This window comes from Accipiter gentilis, chromosome 22 (assembly GCF_929443795.1).
Source record: "Accipiter gentilis chromosome 22, bAccGen1.1, whole genome shotgun sequence".
NCBI lineage: Eukaryota > Metazoa > Chordata > Aves > Accipitriformes > Accipitridae > Astur > Astur gentilis.
In genome coordinates this window covers 26677680-26697034 of record NC_064901.1, presented here as the reverse complement: position 1 = coordinate 26697034, position 19355 = coordinate 26677680, and the positions used below count along the sequence as shown (strand labels likewise).

The 19355-nt window shown below is 43.0% G+C and overlaps 1 protein-coding gene across 4 annotated transcripts in view; it reads right to left on the bottom strand.

Moving 5' to 3' along the window:
* The window catches only part of SLC1A2 (solute carrier family 1 member 2), a 99284-nt gene that overhangs the window by 26344 nt on the left and 53585 nt on the right, over positions 1-19355 (bottom strand). For all 4 annotated transcript variants that reach the window (XM_049825656.1, XM_049825654.1, XM_049825657.1 and 1 more), the window contains exons 2-5: positions 9898-10037; positions 6876-7028; positions 5983-6233; positions 1400-1568 (exon numbers count right to left, since the gene is read on the bottom strand). In XM_049825656.1, coding sequence (XP_049681613.1) covers positions 1400-1568; positions 5983-6233; positions 6876-7028; positions 9898-10027 — 703 coding nt within the window. In that variant the 5' untranslated portion in view covers positions 10028-10037. The remainder of the gene's footprint in view (positions 1-1399; positions 1569-5982; positions 6234-6875; positions 7029-9897; positions 10038-19355) is intronic.

Sequence of the window (19355 nt, the reverse complement as noted above, 5' to 3'; positions counted from 1 at the left end):
AATGCATCTCTCACATTAGAAATACTGTTCCATTTTAATACCTAAGCAGAGCTCCAGGAAAGAAAAAAGCAGGTGAGGGTAACAGCATGAGCAATGAGCTGCTGCCTCACGCAGGGTGCAAAATGCAAATTTGCACCTTTGAAAGAAAGCGTCTCCTCTGCCCACAGATGTTGAAGGGAAGGAGGAGCTGTGGAGGCAGGCAGAATACAGCGGCTCCTGGCTCTTGTAGAGCAGGCTGCTTCGCAGAGAAACAAGTCATCTCTGATCAGCTTACTGATGCTATCTCCTCTCTGTCTAAGCAAAGCAGCCACTGCCAACCAACTAACCAACACCTGGAGAAGCTCTGCAGGCACAGCAGGAGCAGCACATCAGCTGTAAGGAGTCTGTAAGGGGCCATTAGCTCCTAAAAAGCGATGGCCTAGTGGTGAGACAAAGCAGTGGTTTAGGTACTGCCACATAGGGTCCCACTTTGAGGATGATGTGTCAGCCTCAGCCCTGTGGAGATGCTGCCCACCAGCACGTGTATCTTCAAGTATAGGCGTGCCAAAGAGGCTGCAAATTGAGGGCTAATTTGTGACCGACTTCACCCACAAGGTGAAGGAGGAGTACTCCTCTCTGGGCTGACATAACAGTGAGTCCAGGCAAAGAGGAGAAAAAAAGAAGTGGTGTGGTGGCTCTTTGCTCCCCCGTGCCCCCACTCCAGTCCAAACAGGTCCTTCAAGAAGGGGTGGGAGACAGGCAAAGCCTTCCTACCACCCCCACTCGCTCTCTTGTCCAGACAAGATGGCACAATGGCAGTTGTTCATAATTTGCAGCTGGTAAAGGTCAGCAGCCGAGATGAAAGGAGGAGGGAGCTGTGACTCAGAGATGCGTCAAGCCTCTCTGGGATTTTTCTGGGGTGGTGCAGTTCACACCCCACCTCTCACTTCAGGCTCTGCCTCAAGCCAAAGTCTAGTTCAGTGTGCCCAAGACACCTACGGGAAACAACTGAGCTCAAATTCCTCAGGGGGTGGGTAAAGCACTGGCTCTTGAAGCTCTCCCCCATACTGTTTTGCCAAGATGTGTTAGTATTAGTCTAGGTAGCCTGCTTCTAGGATGAAAGGATATTTTGGGTTCCTCCTACGTGCCTCCCCACTGTACTCCAATTAATACCTGCAAAGCCAGCAATCCAGAATAATTCACTTGATTGTTTCTGTGATACAGTCATATTTCTAGTAAGACCATTAGATTTTCATCTCAGAGACCAATGGGCAACCAGCAGGTGATAACATTTGATGATTATTTGGGGAGGCTAAACTTGCACTGAAGAGCAGATCAGACAACACTGGCTACCCAGTCACAGCCAAAAGCTGTGTCATACATATGATGTACATATTTGAGAGGCAAAAAGTTTTCCTACCCAGGACATTCATGCCATCCTTAAATTCAAGGCCCTTCTTAATGACCAGCTGGGCTTCTGGTGGTGCTTCGCGCACTGTCTCATTCATCATAGCAAAAGCAGAGTCAGTGACATTAGGTGGTTCTTCAACGGGTGGTGTTACCAGCACCTTCTTGGTGACAGTTTGGATCTGAAGGCAATAAAAAGGGAGGATGAGAATGGAAAGAGACTGAATGGAATCCATATGGGAGATCAGGAAATAATAATAAAGAGTCTTCAGTTGACGTTCCAGGGAACTGTATTTTGAAAGGATTAGACATGCATTCCACAACCTCTTAACCCCTCTTCCAAAAATAAATTTGTTTTTCAATAGTTCCAAGTGTCACAAAGTCCTGGGAGTCTTCCTCATGACTCTAGTGTGAAAAGTATGGCAAATACTTGTTCCTTACCACTACAACATAGCACTTTACAGATAGTTAGCCCCTTTGTCCAGATGGTTCACAAATGGTGCTTCACAGATTGTATTTTACATGTTGATACCATTTATTTAGCGTCAAAAGACAGGCACCTCTAAGATCAGTCACAACAGCAACTCTGCAGTAAGGCTTGTTATTCAGGATGGTCTGCCCAGCTCAAGTTATCATAGTTTGATGGGTAACTTGAATCAAAAACTTAAGACATTTCTAACATTTCACTTGGTGATTGTGAGAGCTCAAAATGGAATATACACAGTCCCTTGAGCTCCCCAATTAAAATATTGTGAGGGACAGATAACAGAAAAATTACCAGAGCTGCCAGATACCTATAAAAGCAAATCTGACCACCTCAAATAAGAAGACATCAGCATCTGAATGGATCTGGAGCCCTCCTGGCACATGAAAGGCAGGGTCAAGGGAGAGCTGGGAAGGAATGGTAGGGGGAGAAATGGGCTTGAGTTTACAGCTAGGAAAAAAGGGAGGAGGGAGTGGAAAAAGAGATCTGTGACTTGCTGCTTTTAGAAGGGATGTTTTCCTCCCACTTCACACCTGGAGCTTTTCCTGCCTCTTCATGGCTCTGGGACAGGCAAAATGGTTAGGAAACTATGACCAGTTTGCCATGGTTTCCCATCAGCTCCCTACTTTCCTTGATCCTAGAAACATGTTCGAGCATGGCATCAGAAACACATTAGCTTTTCAAAGAACATTTGTACCTCCTTCCTGTTGAGATGGTCATTGTAGTACTATGGATGATCCAGATTCAATCCATATATTTTAATACCTTATGGTTTTAAAATACCTTATATCTGTCCTTTCAAAACCTGCTGCCCAAATCTAGAGAGGGGGATGTAGACAGAAAACCTACATAGCTTTCTCTGAGAAACTCTTCAGTTGTCCTGAAACAACCCAACATTCCTGCACATTTACATTTTTTTCAGAGTTAAATTTTATCTGAGGGATGTTGTCAACACAATATTTTTTGTGAGGCAGCCAGAGTGTAAGAACAGAGTCACAGAAATTAAACTTAAAACATTAGACTCTACACAGTCACAAAATCCACTACAGTCACTTAAGTCAAAGGTCCTCAGCCCCTCTTTGCACAAGGCCACAGTCACTAAAAAAGCTGAGCCTAACATCAAGTTTAGATTCTGACAACAACATCTGAGGCCAGAAAACCATTTAAATGTCACAGTCATATTTATAGATTATAGTCTTATTCTCTTTCACAGCACATAAGATCTTAAGTCTCTGCTGGAATAGTAGTTTTCATTATAAATTAAGACTTCCTTGTGGACCATACAAAAATTCAAGAGATACTGAAATCCCATGATGGTTCAGAGTTCAGTTTGCAAATTAACTGTCTCAAAATTGCAAGTTAATGTCTTCATTGCTTTCTGCTGGGTCAAAAGGGAAGGCATGTAAAACTCCCCCACAGACCAAGGCTACACAGTACCACTGCGGTGCACCCTTCAAAGTCATCTTTTGCAGGATTTCTGCAAAAAATTGCTTCCTCCTAAGGCAACCTGGAAACACTGAATGCTCATGGAGAGAGTCTGTGTAAAAGTAGGAAGAGAAAAAACATGCTGACACCATTAAAAGCAGATAATTTTCTTCTGAAATAGAGAGACACGTGATGCCCAACTCCTTACTGAGGCGTTAAGGGCTAGTAGAAGGCACAAGTTCCATCTGGAAAGGAGCGTGACTTACTTTGCAAATGAAAGGTGGCTTTGCGACAGAGGTTTCACTGTCAATTAGTTTGGAATCTGATAAAATGAAACATTGGAAAGCCAAAAAGTTCAGTAGCTTTTTTGACTAAGTTTAAAAAACAATCAGTGGAATTGGTGATCCACAACTAGAGAAGTGACCTGAACATTGATACTACACACACTGAAAAAGCAATATTAAGGTTCCAGGAAAACTATCTGACACGGATAGTTTAATTCTTCTTTCTCCCACTTTTCATCCCTTTCTCAAGATATTTGACCTCTTTAAACTCACCAGAAATTTAATTCTCCTCTCCTTCCAGAGTTCAAATGAGAGAAAGGAAGAAAAAAACCATAAGCACCCTGCTCTCCCCTCACTCAATTTTGCAAAAATACATTTCACTTTACATGTGATGTTTAGCCACCCACAGTTTGACCACATGACTGACATTCCCTTGATAATTTGGAAATATTGAGAATGTTTTCTCTTTAAACCCCCAAGGACTATGTGTTTTTATGTGGAAGTGCATGGAAGAAGTGAAGCAATCCAAGCCGTTTTGGCAGCTTAGGTTGCCCTCCATTCTTCCACCCCCAATGGCCTCTTCTCCCTTACCCCTCTTCACTTCTTTCTTTGTCCATAACCACAGCTTCGGCTATCATGCCATTTCACATAGGAACACTTAAGAACAAACAACAACAAACCCTGTTCCATCTAAAAAAAAAAAAAGTCTGTGTTATTGCCAAACAATTTAGTTGTAGGAAAAAGCAGCTTACATACAAGGAATATGCTTACGCAGAAACTAGGAAGCACGCATTTTTCATTTATTTTACCCCTCGAAGTGAAGCTGTTTTGATTAAGCATTGGCAAAAATCTTTTTTTTAATATCTTTATCAATGATTTGGATGAGGGGATCGAGTGCACCCTCAGTGAGTTTGCAAATGACACCAAGTTGGACAGGAGTGTCGATCTGCTCAAGGGTAGGGAGGCTCTACAGAGGGATCTGGACAGGCTGGATCGATGGGCCGAGGCCAACTATATGAGGTTTAACAAGGCCAAGCGCTGGGTCCTGCATTTGGGTCACAACAACGCCACGCAGTGCCACAGGCTTGGGGAAGAGTGGCTGGAAAGCTGCCCGGTGGAAAAGGACCTGGGTGTGCTGGTTGACAGCCAGCTGAATATGAGCCAGCAGTGTGCCCAGGTGGCCAAGAAGGACAACGGCATCCTGGCCTGCACCAGAAATGGTGTGGCCAGCAGGAGCAGGGAGGTGATCGTCCCCCCGTACTCAGCACTGGTGAGGCTGCACCTCGAGTCCTGTGTTCAGTTTTGGGCCCCTCACTGCAGGAAAGACATGGAGGTGCTGGAGTGTGTCCAGAGAAGAGTAACGAAGCTGGTGAAGGGTCCAGAGCACAAGTCTTAGACGGAGCGGTTGAGGGAACTGGGGCTGTTTAGTCTGGAGAAGAGGAGGCTGAGGGGAGACCTGATCGCTCTCTACAACCACCTGAAAGGAGGGTGTAGTGAGGTGGGTGCTGGTCTCTTCTGTCAGGTGGCTGGAGATAGGACGAGAGGAAATGGCCTCAACTTGTGCCAGGGGAGGTTTAGATTGGATATTAGGAAGAATTTCTTCACCAAAAGGGTTGTCAGACATTGGAACAGGCTGCCCAGGGAAGTGGTGGAGTCACCATCCCTGGAGGTATTCAAAAAGCACGTAGACGAGGTGCTCCATAAAGTGGTTTAGTGGGCATGGATGATGGTTGGACTCGATGATCTTGAAGGTCTTTTCCAACCTAAATGATTCTATGATTCTAAAATTATCTACCTACAGAGCAAGCAACACATGGTGCAAGCATTCTTTCCCAGCACGCTTCAAACCTGGCCTGACGGAGCCACCTGTAAGTGGGTCAGCCACTTGACTGTATCATCACCACCTAGTCTGGACTCTAATACAGCAATAGTGCAGCAAGTCATGGAGATTAGGTCTGAGGTACATTTCCACTCGCAACCAGCTGGAATGAAGATCATCCATACACTACAAACAGGGCATTGCAAAACCATCAGCTCTGTAACTAAGAACTAAGATCAAATTCAACCTGGATAAAAGATCCCATAATTCAGCAGCTGTTGAGCCCCAAGACAGCATTCATGACTGTATATATTGCATAAAAAGTAAGGAAAAAATTTAATTTTACTTAACAACAAACTAAAAATAATCTTCTTTTAAAAAATCTATAAATTTAAATAATAACCTCAACATAAGACAAAGCAGCTATAAATAATGTTCTTTCATTTAGCTGCTCAAGACTTAAGACCTGTATTTCTCTTTGCATCATCATTCCTGTCATTCACCTAAACAATGACATTAATTCTACAGACATGCCTGGTGAGTAAAAGATGTAAAAAATATTACCAAGAACTAAAAGGATTTACCTGCTGAAAGCACGCTTGGACTAGGTTTTCAGGGAAGAGGTTTCGGATCAGATCCAAGAAAGCATCCAGACTAGATACTTCATCATTCTTCTTCCCTTGACCAAGCTGTTTCTTGAGTTTCGGATTCCCTGGATGGATGGCTAAAACCAAAATCACGCCCAGCACAGCAGCAATAATAGTGGTGGACATGTAGTAGACCATGGCTCTTGTACCCAATCGGCCACTTGCTTTAGCATCTAAACCAGACAGTCCTGCAGGTGTTTTATTTTAAGAAAGAAACAAATATATTGAGACTCAATATCCACTTCAATAATCATTACATAAAACCCTTTATAAATGGCAAATTTTAATGACTGCCTATAGGTTCCTACTTTTGTCCTTGTGAAATTCTCACCACTAGATAGATCACTGAAGCTTCTCCCTCCACTTCTTATGTGAACAATGTCTGCTGCTACTAATTTGAAGAGAACCATTAGATTCCATCTAATTGCAGAGGAGGCATTGAAAAATAGAGAAGATATCATACCATCTTTTGCCCTTGATTGCTGCAAACTGGTCATGGTCTGGCTGACACCACAGCTTTAAGAAGGCGACGCTTACTAGTGTCATGCCTTCTCATTTGCAAGGACCAATCCAGGAATTAGGTGAAACAGCACATTAAGAAATTTCTGATGTTCAAGAAGGTAGTATGTGTGAATGTGTTTGAAAATACATTCACTGGAGCATCTATGTATTAAAGCCAATGAAGTTAATCAGAAATTAACTCTGAAGTACATGCTGCAACTGCAATATCCCTGGCAGGATCACACTATTATTCTTCCTCCATCATAAAAAGCAAACCAGGTGATATCTGGAGCAAGCATCTTAAAGTATTTATGGCTAATAGATCTTACCTGTGATTAAACTGGAGATAATTAAAGGGAGGATCAGCATTTTTAGCATCCTCATAAGTATATCTCCTGGGAAGGCTATTAACATGATGATGTCAGGGTCAATAGGTGTTGCTAGACGAAGAAGACCCCCACACAGTGCACCCAGGATGACACCTGGAAGAAGAATAAAAGAGAGCAGGTAGGTAACATAACTATACCTGAATACGCATTGATTACCTAGAAGAAGAAACAGTTACACAAGGCAGCTGATTTTGGGTACAGAGACAGATTTTTGAAGGCTTAGCCTTCTGATTAATACAAGGCTGTAACATGCTTACCATGTATCTCATGATTAGAGAGAAGTGGTCCTGATGTAGAATTTTCTGCCAGTTGAGCTTGCACCTAATGTACTATTCTGCTTCTGCAAATACAAATTTGCTGCAAACCACAACGTTACTGAGGTTTAGTAATGCTGTGTAGGCCTTGCAATACACTGAGGGATACTCAAATATAATTCATATCATCGTTCTACAGCTGGCAAAATTGAGGCACCAAGAGGTGAAGTGATTTATATAAGGCCATACAGAACTGACAGAAGAGGCAGGGTTAGGACCCAGCTCTTCGGGAGTATGACATCTAGCTCTCAACATAAGAATGGTACCACTTGAAAACAAGGGCAGCATGAGTAGCTATTTTACAGCATAAGAAAAACCCTGCAGGAAAGCTAGAATAGTGTATTGGTTTTGTCTGGCAAGGTTTTGGTAGCGGGGGGTGGTTACAGGGGTGGCTTCTGTAAGAAGCTGCTGGAAGCTTCCCCTGTGTTCGAGAGAGAGCGAGCCCATACCAGCCGGCTCTAAGACGGACCCGCTGCCGGCCAAGGCCGAGCCAATCAGTGATAGTGGTAACGCCTCTGTGATAACATTTTTAAGAAGGAAAAAAAAGTTGGGACGGGGAGAAACTGCCGCCGGAGTGAGGAGTGAGAACATGTAAGAGAAACAAGCCTGCGGACACCAAGGTCAGTGAAGAAGGAGGGGGAGGAGATGCTCCAGGCGCTGGAGCGAAGATTCCCCTGCAGCCCGTGGTGAAGACCCCGGTGAGGCAGGCTGTCCCCCTGCAGCCCAGGGAGGTCCACAGTGGAGCAGATCTCCACCTGTAGCCCGTGGAGGACCCCACGCCGGAGCAGGCGGGTTCCCAAAGGAGGCTGTGACCCCGTGGGAAGCCCACGCTGGAGCAGGTTCCTGGCAGGACCTGCGGATCTGTGGAGAGAGGAGCCCACGGAGCAGGTTTTCTGGCAGGACTTGTGACCCCGTGGGGGACCCGCGCTGGAGCAGCGAGCTCCTGAAGGACTGCACACCGTGGAATGGACCCATGCTGGAGAACTGCAGCCCGTGGGAATGGCCCACGTTGGAGGAGTTCGTGGAGGACTGTCTCCCGTGGGTGGGACCCCACGCTGGAGCAGGGGAAGAGTGTGATCAGCACTCGTCCTGAGGAGGTGAAGCGGCAGAAAATAACGTGTGATGACCATAAACCCCATCCCTGTCCCCCTGTGCCGCTGGGGGGGCTTGGTGGTGAAATCCGGGAGTGTAGTTGTGCCCGGGAAGAAGGGAGGGGTGGTGGGAAGGTGTTCTGAGATTTCGTTTTATTTCTCATTACCTTGCTCTGGTTGATTTGTAATAAATTGAGTTAATTTTCCCAAACTGAGTCTGTTTTGCCCGTGACGTTAATAGTGAATGATGTCTCCTGTCCTTATCTCGACCCGCAAGCCTTTTGTTATATTTTCTCTCCCCTATCCAGCTGAGGATGGGGGAGTGATAGAACGGCTTTGGTGGGCACCTGGTGTTCAGCCAGGGTCAACCCATCACAAATAGCCTTGTGAGTAAAACAGATTCAAGTCTCATTTGGGGGGGTTCGGAAGGGAGTGCCCGATCTGGAATACTGCACATATCATTGAAGAAAACCTGATTCTTAGTACTCATTTATTACTCCTTCACTTTGATGGTCTGCATCCTTCTCTTCTCTTTGTGCTAATGTTCTCAAATCACAAACAATCCCTTCATCACTTACTTTGATTTGTACAGTGATAACACCCAACCACCCCCTCAGGACTGAGGCTGTTAAAGCATAGTCTAGAGAAAAAAAGGCCACGTTCACTTTCAAACGTGGTCTTTGTGAATGGATATTTTATATTTACATCCAGGCTGCCTTTGTCTTCCTTACCCCACCCCAAGTCCCAAGTGTAAAAAAACTCAACAGGAAAGCCCGAGTTGTGATTTGCAGCAACTATGACTCTTTGAAGTATCTGTTTGATAAAATGGAAAATGTACATGTATTTAAAACTTGTTCTGGAACTGCATCAGGCACCTTCTAAAGATGACGCAAAGCAAATACTGCCTGAACACTTCTGCAGTATGGGTTTTGAAGGCTGAAAAGTATGGATGTGAAATTTGCAGCTCAAGACCAGCTGCAGCTGGTCTTTCAAAAAATAACAAAACAGAATATGTCTATGAATTTGCTGTGTTTGGCTGTTAGGCTTTCAGTGAAAAAGAAACAGGCAAAGAGCCAGTGAACCACAATAAAATGTCAAACTGTTCCATATTTGGAAGCTGCTAAAGCCAGAGGCAATATTCAGGATGAGATCATGGAGTGCTGGCTTACAGCTACAGAGAGGGGGACAAACCTTAAAAGTAGTGGAGCATGAACTGAGAGATAAAAGATGAAGGAACGGAGATTTTGGAGAGTTTTTGTCTTTTTTCAAAAGACAGAGAGAAAATGTGTAGTGCTTTTAGTTCTACTGAATTGACATTGATCTGACTGGCCTTGGGCCTTAGACGGCACTCCATTCAAAACCAGATACACGATGTATCTCAGCGGCGTGGATTTGCTCTGTGTTTTGTCACTAATACCCTACACACCAGAAGTAACGCAACTATGCCTATGGGCATCCCACTTACTGTTCAGCTGGAACAGCTGATGGCCACAGATAGGGTCTGTGGTACCACACGAATAAATGCAGACACACACAGAACATACAGATGCAACTTACCTAATACAGTGAGAGTCAGGAGCAGATTCCTGTGGAGCGACTGGCAGAACTGCACACATATGTTCCTGGATCTGTGCTCCACCGGACTTAAATGGCTTTCATGCATCCGCACTTCTACTTGCTTAGGCATATTGTTGGCACTAGAATAAAAAATGAAAATCAAGTAAAAGTTACAGCAAAAGATGCCAAAAGTGAGAGGAAAGTCTGGATTACTGCCATTATATATAACTGGGGAATCTGATGCCTATTCCATCGCTTCCCACATTTCACAAATGCTGTATGTTGACTGCTCTCAAGGAGTCTCTGAAACGGCAATGGTTTGTCCTTCTAAAGGTGTAGCCTTTAAGGTATTTTTTGCAGTTCTCTCTCAAACAGTGGAGATGTAAACAGAATTAATTCACTGGACACATCATCCCAACTGTTTCGTGGGCTAACTATTGGTCTTGAGCTAGAAAATTCAGCTTCCCCAAAGATCATAGCTGTCTACTTAAGTAGGAGAGATGGCTGAAGAACAAAGTTTCTATTAGCAGGAAAATGCAGATTTTAATACTTTATTTAATTATGATTCAGGAAAAGAGTTTAAAAATGAGGATTCATTTGCAAAATAAAGCATTCCAGAATATTTTGCTTAATCTTCCCAAAACGTTTCATTTCAACATTAACATTTTATTGTAATATAATCAGAATGCTGAGGTCAAAAGAATCTTTTTCAAGTTGGTTCTAATGAGACTTGAACAACTGCCACTGAAAATTAGTCAGAAAACTACGCGTTCCCCAAGAAAACCTTTGGTTTCATTGAATTGGCAGTGATTAGAGGAAAAAGTTTTTTTACTAACTCTGGTTTATATTTGAGTAAGTGATATGCACATGAGTGCAGAACTTCGAAAGCCATGCCTCTAACTTTCTCAACGACTCAGAAATCATTAGCAACAGGCTCCATTTTTATATACAAAATATGAAAATGTACTTGAAAAAAATACTAAAAATACTATTACAAATAAAACATACAGTTTCCCTAAAAGTTAAGGCTGTCTACTTAAATATGAGAAATGGGTAAAAACCAAGTTTTTTATTATCAAGAAAATATATATGTTTTGAGATCTGCTCTTATGCCAGCTTAGGACAAGATTTTAGAAAAAGGAAACCAAATCTTCTTCTACAACAGCAGACCGAGGTCTAGAGACCTAAAACAGGTCTGCAAAGATCTATAAAGTTTCAATGTTCTCAGTACTAAACCATTTCCAGGGAATCAAACATATTTTTTTTGTTATATATAGTATAGCTTGTTGTCTTCATAAAGTTTCTCAACAGAGTTACAATTAGACCTGTAATAAGAATTCAGTCATTTTGATACAAATAGTTCCATGATTTTCCCTTTCAATGAAAGGGCATTTCTTTCCAATATATTTGGTTGTTAAAAAAGTAACACCAGCAGAAAATGCACTAGAGGATACTCTTTTTTTGTAAGGGGGAAAACCCCTCCAAGTGTTGTAATTTTAATTTCGTGCCTTTTAAAATATTTTACAAAGGTGGTTGCAACAAAATGTACTCTAATGGTGGAAGAGCAAAGAAGAATATCAGTGCACATTCTGACAGCTTAAATGTGAGGCATGCCTACTTCCTGAAGACTTATGAATGCAAGTATCAGAGATACGTAAGGATTAGCTGGAGGATAATGTGCATGGCAGTTATTTGGGGAATTATGAGAAAGATGAGACAGTGTCTGCAGTCTTCGTGCACGTGGGCCACAAAGACATGAAATCACTGGTGGAAGCGTGCCACAAAATCAAGGAACTTGGGATCCAAACTTTGCAACTGTGGACTACATCTAGTTTCACTTGCACTCTGAATATGAATGCACGACTTGTTTAGACCTATTATTCACTACAGGTTGATTATATATTCCTCTGAAACTTTGAAATACTGACAGCTGAAAGTAATTCAAAAGAAAGCCTTAGAGGCTCTTCCATTAGCAATTTAGTAGGCATAACTGGAATGGATCAGTAAACAGAAGCACTTGATGATGTTGTGTCTTCCTAGGATTTTTGCTTTGGGCTAGGTTTAGTCTGGTTTCCTGGACCTTTTCCCACCTGATGCCATGCCTATAGCTTCATACCGTCCAAAGGAAAGCCACCTCACAAATATCTGCTTCCTCAGCTGTGGGCCTTTTCTCTAATGCACAGACAACTGAAGCCCATCATTCCTCTGACACCACTGCTGAAGGAAGTCCTCCCACGCAGAAGCAGGTCTGTGGTCCTGCTCTTGTGTTCAAGCCTTATTTCTATTCCCATCCATTTCTAAGTGACAGCATGGTGTTTGCTGGCCAGATCCCCCTTCCACTCCAAGTGTGGTCAGCATACAAACAAGGTTCATGAAGGGAGGAGATGGTGCACCTACTCCCATGGCTGCAGCGACTGCGTCAGGATTATACCCCAAGTGAGCCGAAGCCAGCCCTGCTTGAGGTCGTCAAACAACACAGAGTTTTTACATGATAGCAACCATCTTCTTCAAAAGTTCAGCCAGGTAAAGTGTAGATATCCAAATACCCTCTGAGAAGAGAAGGAAATGAGGACACAAAGCTCTTTAAGGATCTTCCTAAACTTCCAGGAACTGAATACTGTATTGTGTGCTTCTCTCAAGTGCAAAATATGGGGTTTACACTCTCCGGCTCTTCAAGATGGTAAGTGAACCTTCAGCATGGACTGAAATTCTGATTGGTATGGGTTTTTTAAAGAAAAAGACCCAATACTAAAATATGCTAGCCATTGTTGTGGAAGGTGGCAAAGCTGAGGTACATGAGCACGTGGAGCATACCCAAACGAGATAGATGTAAACAGCACATGGCAATAATGGGAAAAGATCATGAGGCTTTAATAGCACAGGAAGGCATATATATTACAGAGACTGTTAATATGTTTTGGAGGGCTTTAAGGGTTTAGTTGCTTAAATCTAGTTGTTCATGATAAATCAGAACTCCTAGCTTGCTTAATGCTGTTGCTTCATGTTGACCTATTCTCCGACTGGAGGAGGAGTGAGATTTGGAAAGCCCCAGAGCCAGTTGGAGCCAGGAAAAGAGACATAGTAACCACTAAAACAGGAAAGAGAAAGAACCCACCTGGAGAGGAGAAAAAGGACCCCAGGAGCGAGCAGACCACCCCAGACCCCCAAATTACTGCTGGACCAGACTATGGCGCGAGGGACGGGAACTTAGGTTGTAAGGGTGTAATTTCCCAGGGATTTTGGTGTTTGGGGTCCCTCTCTGGAGGCACCCCGCTCGAGCTGTCTAGATTTGCACACCGCAGATGGAACAAATTACGCTTTTTATTTTGAAGGCCTTGATGAGAGGTTCTGCTGTGGGGAACCCAGGGTCGATCCCGAGGGTGAGCGTGCGTGTGTGAGGAGTGGGAAAGGGCACCCGTCGGCTCGCCGGAGTCACCTGCTGAGAAGGGGCTCCGCTCCGAGCAGGTGAAGTCTCGGGTGGTCTCTGTGGGACTCCTTCACCGGTGTGCGAATGCTCGGGCAGCGGCTTCTGCCTTAACAGTTTGGCGACCCAGATGGTACCCTAGGTCGCCCGCAGAACCTCTCGGATCCAAACCTCCGACTGCCAGCACAGGGTGAGTTCACCCGAGGATTTTGGACACAGGAGGCACCCAATCATTAGAGTGGTGAGCGTTAAATCTCCTAAATTCAATATAGGGTAAAGGACAGAATTCAGGGGGTTCAAGTCCCACCCAGAGATATTTTAAGGGGGGTTCAAGTAAAGCACTGAATCCAGCAACTCTTAATACCTCTGCCAGATGACATAGAGGAACACCGTCAGTGTGAGCAAGCAAATCCATGTTGTAAATAAACCTCCAATAGACTTAACAGATGAACCAATATCAAACCCTGATCTAATTCTATTTGTGGACGGCTCATCCTATTATCAAGGTGGTCGAAGACATACCAGATACGTCATAGTCAACCAAAAATGGGTAAGAGAAGCGGGACCACTCTCAGCAAGAACAACCGCACAAGGAGAAGAATTAGTGGCACTAATGCGTGCAGCACACCTAGGGAAAAGAAAGCAAGTTAACGTTTATACCGATTCACGATATGCCTTTGGAGTGTGCCATGCTACTGGAACGCTGTGCAAAGAACAAGGCTTCCTAACATCATTGGGAAGAAGAGTGGCAAATGTGAAGGAAATACAAGACCTGATGGAAGCACTCCAACTACCTAGAGAATGCCATAATGCATTGCCCTGCTCATTCTAAAGAAAAAACAGAGATCAGCCAGGGTAATGAAGTAGCCAACGTTGCCACGAAAGCTGCTGCGTTACAGCCCTGGAAGGCATGTATGGCTGCAATACCCACACAGAACCTGAACAAATGGCCAGATCTTACCGATCCAAAAGCAGTGTATGAAAAAAGACTGCTTAAAGGAAGAGAGATGGGAAAAATGGGAAGCTAAACAAGAAGAAAGAGGGATTTGGACAACTTGGGGAAAACTGATCTTACCAAAGAAATAAAACAACACAGTGGCCAGCTGATTCCATGACAAAACCCACGAATGAGCAGGGGCCATAGCAGAACAAATATGAAAAGAATGGTGGGCTCCAGGAATTTATGGAGCAGCGAAGAGATTTGTTAGCAGCTGCCCAGTATGTCTAAAATTCTCAGACACTCGGCCTCATAAAGAGCCTGGAGGGCAGCCTTGGGCATATTTCCCCTTCGAAAGACTTCAGATAGATTATGCTGACATGCCCCCAGCAAATGGATATAAACATCTTTTAGTTATAGTGGACCAATTATCTGGATGGGTAAAAGCATTCCTGACACAGAGGGCAGATGTGAGGAGACTAGTAAAAGCTTTATTGAAAGAAATAATACCAAGGTATGGAGTCCCCAAATCAATAGAATCAGACAGGGGCAGCCACTTTACAGCAAATGTAACAGGCCAATTATATAGATCCTTAGGCACAGAGAGAAACTTAAATACCCCCTACCATCCACAATGCTCAGGACAGGTGGAATGAATGAACAGAACATTAAAAGACAGGATAGTGAAAACCTGTAGATGTACAGGCCTGAAATGGCCCAATGCATTGAATTTGGTGCTGTGGGACATTAGAAACACCCCACGGCGGCAAACAGGGCTGACTCCTGTGGAGATACTATTTGGGAGACATTTAGCTGTACCAGGGACTTATACCCCAGCAAAGGCCAGCCTGTTGGAGGAAGATGAACAATTAACACAATATGTGATAAGTATGCAGCAGCTTCTCCCTTAACACTGTGCAGAGCTGTTACAAAAAGTGCTGACAGATGAATATCATCACATGAAAAATGGTACCACAAAGGATAATAATTAAGCATTTGCACTGTTAGCACTGCTCTTAGCAATGAGATTTTTATTACCAGACCAGAGACAAAGTACTGTTCCAGGCTTTTGAGTGTGTTGCAGGGGGGAGAGGAGGGAAAACAATAACGAAATAAAAACCTTCTGTGAAGCATAAGAGAAGCTTCTTGTGTGGCACATGACAAAATCAGTATTTTGCATCAGAAATTTTCTATCCAATTACTAGAAGAGGAAAATCTGTTTGACCTCTGAATCATGGAAATGAACTTTTGTCTTATGGACTGAGTCATCCTCCTTGTGCTGTTTTTGTGCCTCTATTTGCATCTTGTAAACAATATTTAGCTCCAGAAGAATACAGAACTTTTTGCACCCGAAACCTGCAGTCACATAATGACATAACTGCAAGAAGTTCCTATTGAAGTCAATGGAAGATACACAGATTAGGGCAGAATCTGGGCCCTCACGGACCGGATCCCCCTGGTTCTGTCCTACTGCTCTGCTGTCTGTCACTGTACATCAGCGTGCGCTCACATGCACAGCTTTCTCCATACCATGAAGGCCACAGTGCCACATTAAAGCATGCAGCGATGGGGCTTAAATAAGGCTTTCCTGTGCTTCACGTTTTCTTGCTGAAGGAAAAAATTAATGTATGGCAGTGGAGCCTGACTGTACCCCAACTCACGGGCAGTGCTGAGACTCGAACACAAAGCCAGAAGCGTACCAACAACATGAGCCCCTTCCACGCAACTGAACACCACTAATATAATCTCTGTGTTAATAATACCTCTCTATATACGTAAGTATCATAAAACAGTGCAGAATGCATTTTAGCAGCTGTGATCTTTCAAATGTGCAAATGATTACCTTGGTTAAATAAACCATTGTTCCACTGCGCTGAGCTTCTATGGCTATTCAAACAAACGAAGCATTCTGAATGCTCGTCTGAAATCCATCAGACCAAAACCTCTTTTAGTCTAACTTCACTGAAGCCAGAACATGATAATATAAATTAATTCTGCTCATTATTTTCATATGTCACAGTGACAAGCAGCCAGCCAAACAGCTAAGCTCCAAAATAGGCCCACAGAGAACCGTTAAGAACTCAGACCTTCAAAGATAATATTTTCTGCCAACTACAGGCACTTGAAAACATTGACAGGACTTATAAAAAAAATGAACCAAATATTGGCAAATGTGTAGTCACATGAAAGAGCACATCACATGAAACAGCACATACCAAGAGCTAGACATATGTGGTGGCTTTTGAATGATTATGATCTTCTGCCTAGCCCAGTGTCACCTCTCCTCCTCCCTTTTGAGGCAGCGCTTATCCCTAGAAAAGGAGAGGAACTCCTTTGAGCCCAGGAGATTTGATTTTTATTCACATTAGGAGAGTACAGAGCGTCTCAAAGTGAACAAAATCTGTATTGTCACTGACTTCAGATAAGCTCTACTCTGCAAAGGCAGTTTAGTGGGCATGGTTGATGGTTGGACTCAAATGATCTTGAAAGTCTTTTCCAACCCAAATGATTCTATGATTCTATGATATATAAATGCATTAAAAGAAATAAGTATCAGAATTAAACTGCAAGTTTGCTGCCTTTTAGGCAAAGAAACAACCTCTTGCCTGAATAATCAGGAAGTTAGCTATTTGCTCTTTCCACTGTCCCTCATTCCCACAGTATGCACAAGGTGCAAGAAAAAAATCTGTCCATAAGCATTTGATTTTAGATTATGTACATATTTACAGTTAGTTCTGCATGTAAGATATACAGTGCTATATGAGATAGTCCACTTATCTGCAATTTTTAAGCTGTAGTCTGTTTCTCTTGCTCGTTGCTATGTATAATGGTGTCAAAATGCAGGAAAACAATTCATTAAAACACAGAGGTCCCTGGGATTTTTTGTTCCTATTTCCTCCAAGCATTTTTCTTGGGTTTTATTCTACCTCCTGCTGGGAAAGTTTGCTGTTCTATTTCTTTTCCACTGCTTCTTTCTTTCTCATATTCCCACTGAAGTTTCTGGGCCTAAAAGGTTGGAAAAAACCCGCTCTTTTCCTTGGTTACCAAATATAACTCCTTTCCTCGCAAAAGTTAAGGGTTAACAATTTACACAGTGCTTGAGTGACAATGCCCTTTTATTTTCAGTCAGTTACAGGGAAAGAACTCTGCATCTCCCAAGTACTTACCCAGCTTGACATAAATCTAGAGTAGAGACCAGAGAGAAAAACTAATCTTTCATCTAAATGAAAAATGTAGGCTAGTAAAAACAGATGCTGTGGACAGGGTAAATTAGCAGAGACTGTGTTTAATCTGTATAAGGTATTTCAGCTGTGTCAATTAATTAAGCAGGTAAATCTCAGTATAAAAGTCTGCTTTGGTTAGCACTGCCTGGAGATTGATTTTGTCTTGGGGGTGGTGAGTTGTTTAGATGAGGGTTCTTGTTAGCCTAGCAAATGGCTATTTTACAGTAGGATAACAGAATGAGGATAATAATATTTTTGGGACCTGGCAAAATAGCTCTTGGAGGTTTATTAAGAGTTATTTAGTAGAGACTCAGGGTTTCAGCAAAATGTTTAGGAAGGCTTTAGGGAAATAGCATTTTCTTCCTGGAATACCATGAATAAAGCACCAGTTTATGTTTTGTAGCAATTGCTTCAATCTAGGTAGCAAGAGTTATTCTCGAGAAAACAATCTTGGACAGACTGGCTGAAGTTTCAGTTCCTGGTATAAGAACATCTCTCAAGCTAGATGTTTGCTGTCAAACCGAACACCGCTCTTCTGAAGCAATGAGTAAACAGCAGGCATACGTGTTAGTCCTTGTTCAGTTGTTCCTAGGAGGACTAGCCTTCTTCAGGAGAAGAAAAAAGAGGGCGGTAGAAAGTTGAACTAGCATTCTTGACCTCAGAATAAAAAGTGAACAAGCTGCAACTGTCTTCTGGCCAACCACCCAATACCCAGAGAAGTGGTTCACAGCTGAAAAGTCACGGCAAAACCGGTATGGTTTGGTGTGAAGTAATCCTGGTGAATCCTCACTGACAGAGCCTATCCTAGCAATCAGTGGAATTGCGTGAGAGTGAATGAGAGTTTGATCTGCCCTGAGGGATATTTGTGAGCAAGAGGTTTGGATCAGGATTGTATCTCTTCCCCTTTCCCTGGAGAGACAGTGTAACACCGACGATTCAGGATCACACGCTCTGTTCATGACAGGGGGAGAGAGTAGGGATCTGCTCCATGCTACACAATCAGCTTATTCCTGTCCCATATGTAGGAAAGGGTCTGCTCTGGTTGCTAGATAAAAGATGAGTGACTACAAAAACTTATGGAACATCACCAGGACAAGAGGGATTTCACTAACTGGATGTGAAGAGTCCAGACTGTCTGCCAGAAGTCTTGTGAAATTAGGGCTTAAGCATTAGTTTACCAAGAAACTTACAGTTTGAATTGAAATAGAGTTGTCTGCTGTTTAAATTAATTATATCAAGACAACAGCTGCTGAGCTTCTTTTAGGACACAGTCTGGGACTATACTCTTCTACTGTGCCATGACATGTGCTACAGCATGGGGGTTTATTTTCTTAGATTAGATATATTTTTCAAACCACAGTGGAGCTGGTAAAGCTCATCATATACAGCCACAATATGACAGGGCATGCAGGGGAAACAGCTAAAATACTTTTATTGTGCAAAGTATACGTTAACTTTGGCATCACTCCTGCTATGTGAAGTCCAGTTGTTAAACGTTGTATTTTACATCAATAAAATATTCTGGTCAGGTCTCAGCCTCTTCATAAAAACAAAACAAAACAAAAAAGCAAAAACAATCACATGAAACTGCTACAAACAAGAGTAACATAAGCTTTAGTCTGCATTAATAAGGGGTTTATTTTAAGCCTCTTGCTGCCGCTAAGCCCTTCTATTGAATTTTAACTGCAGTATGTAGGTTTTTTCTTGTTACTCGTAAGACATTAATGAATTCTGAGTGGAGATTTAGTCATTTACCACGGAGCCTGATTTGGCTGAGGGACCGGTATTAGAAGCAACACCCTAAAGCATGACTTGCCTTTTTGCAGTGGGAGAAGAACATTTCTCCCTGGATCATTTTACAACCATGTTGTTA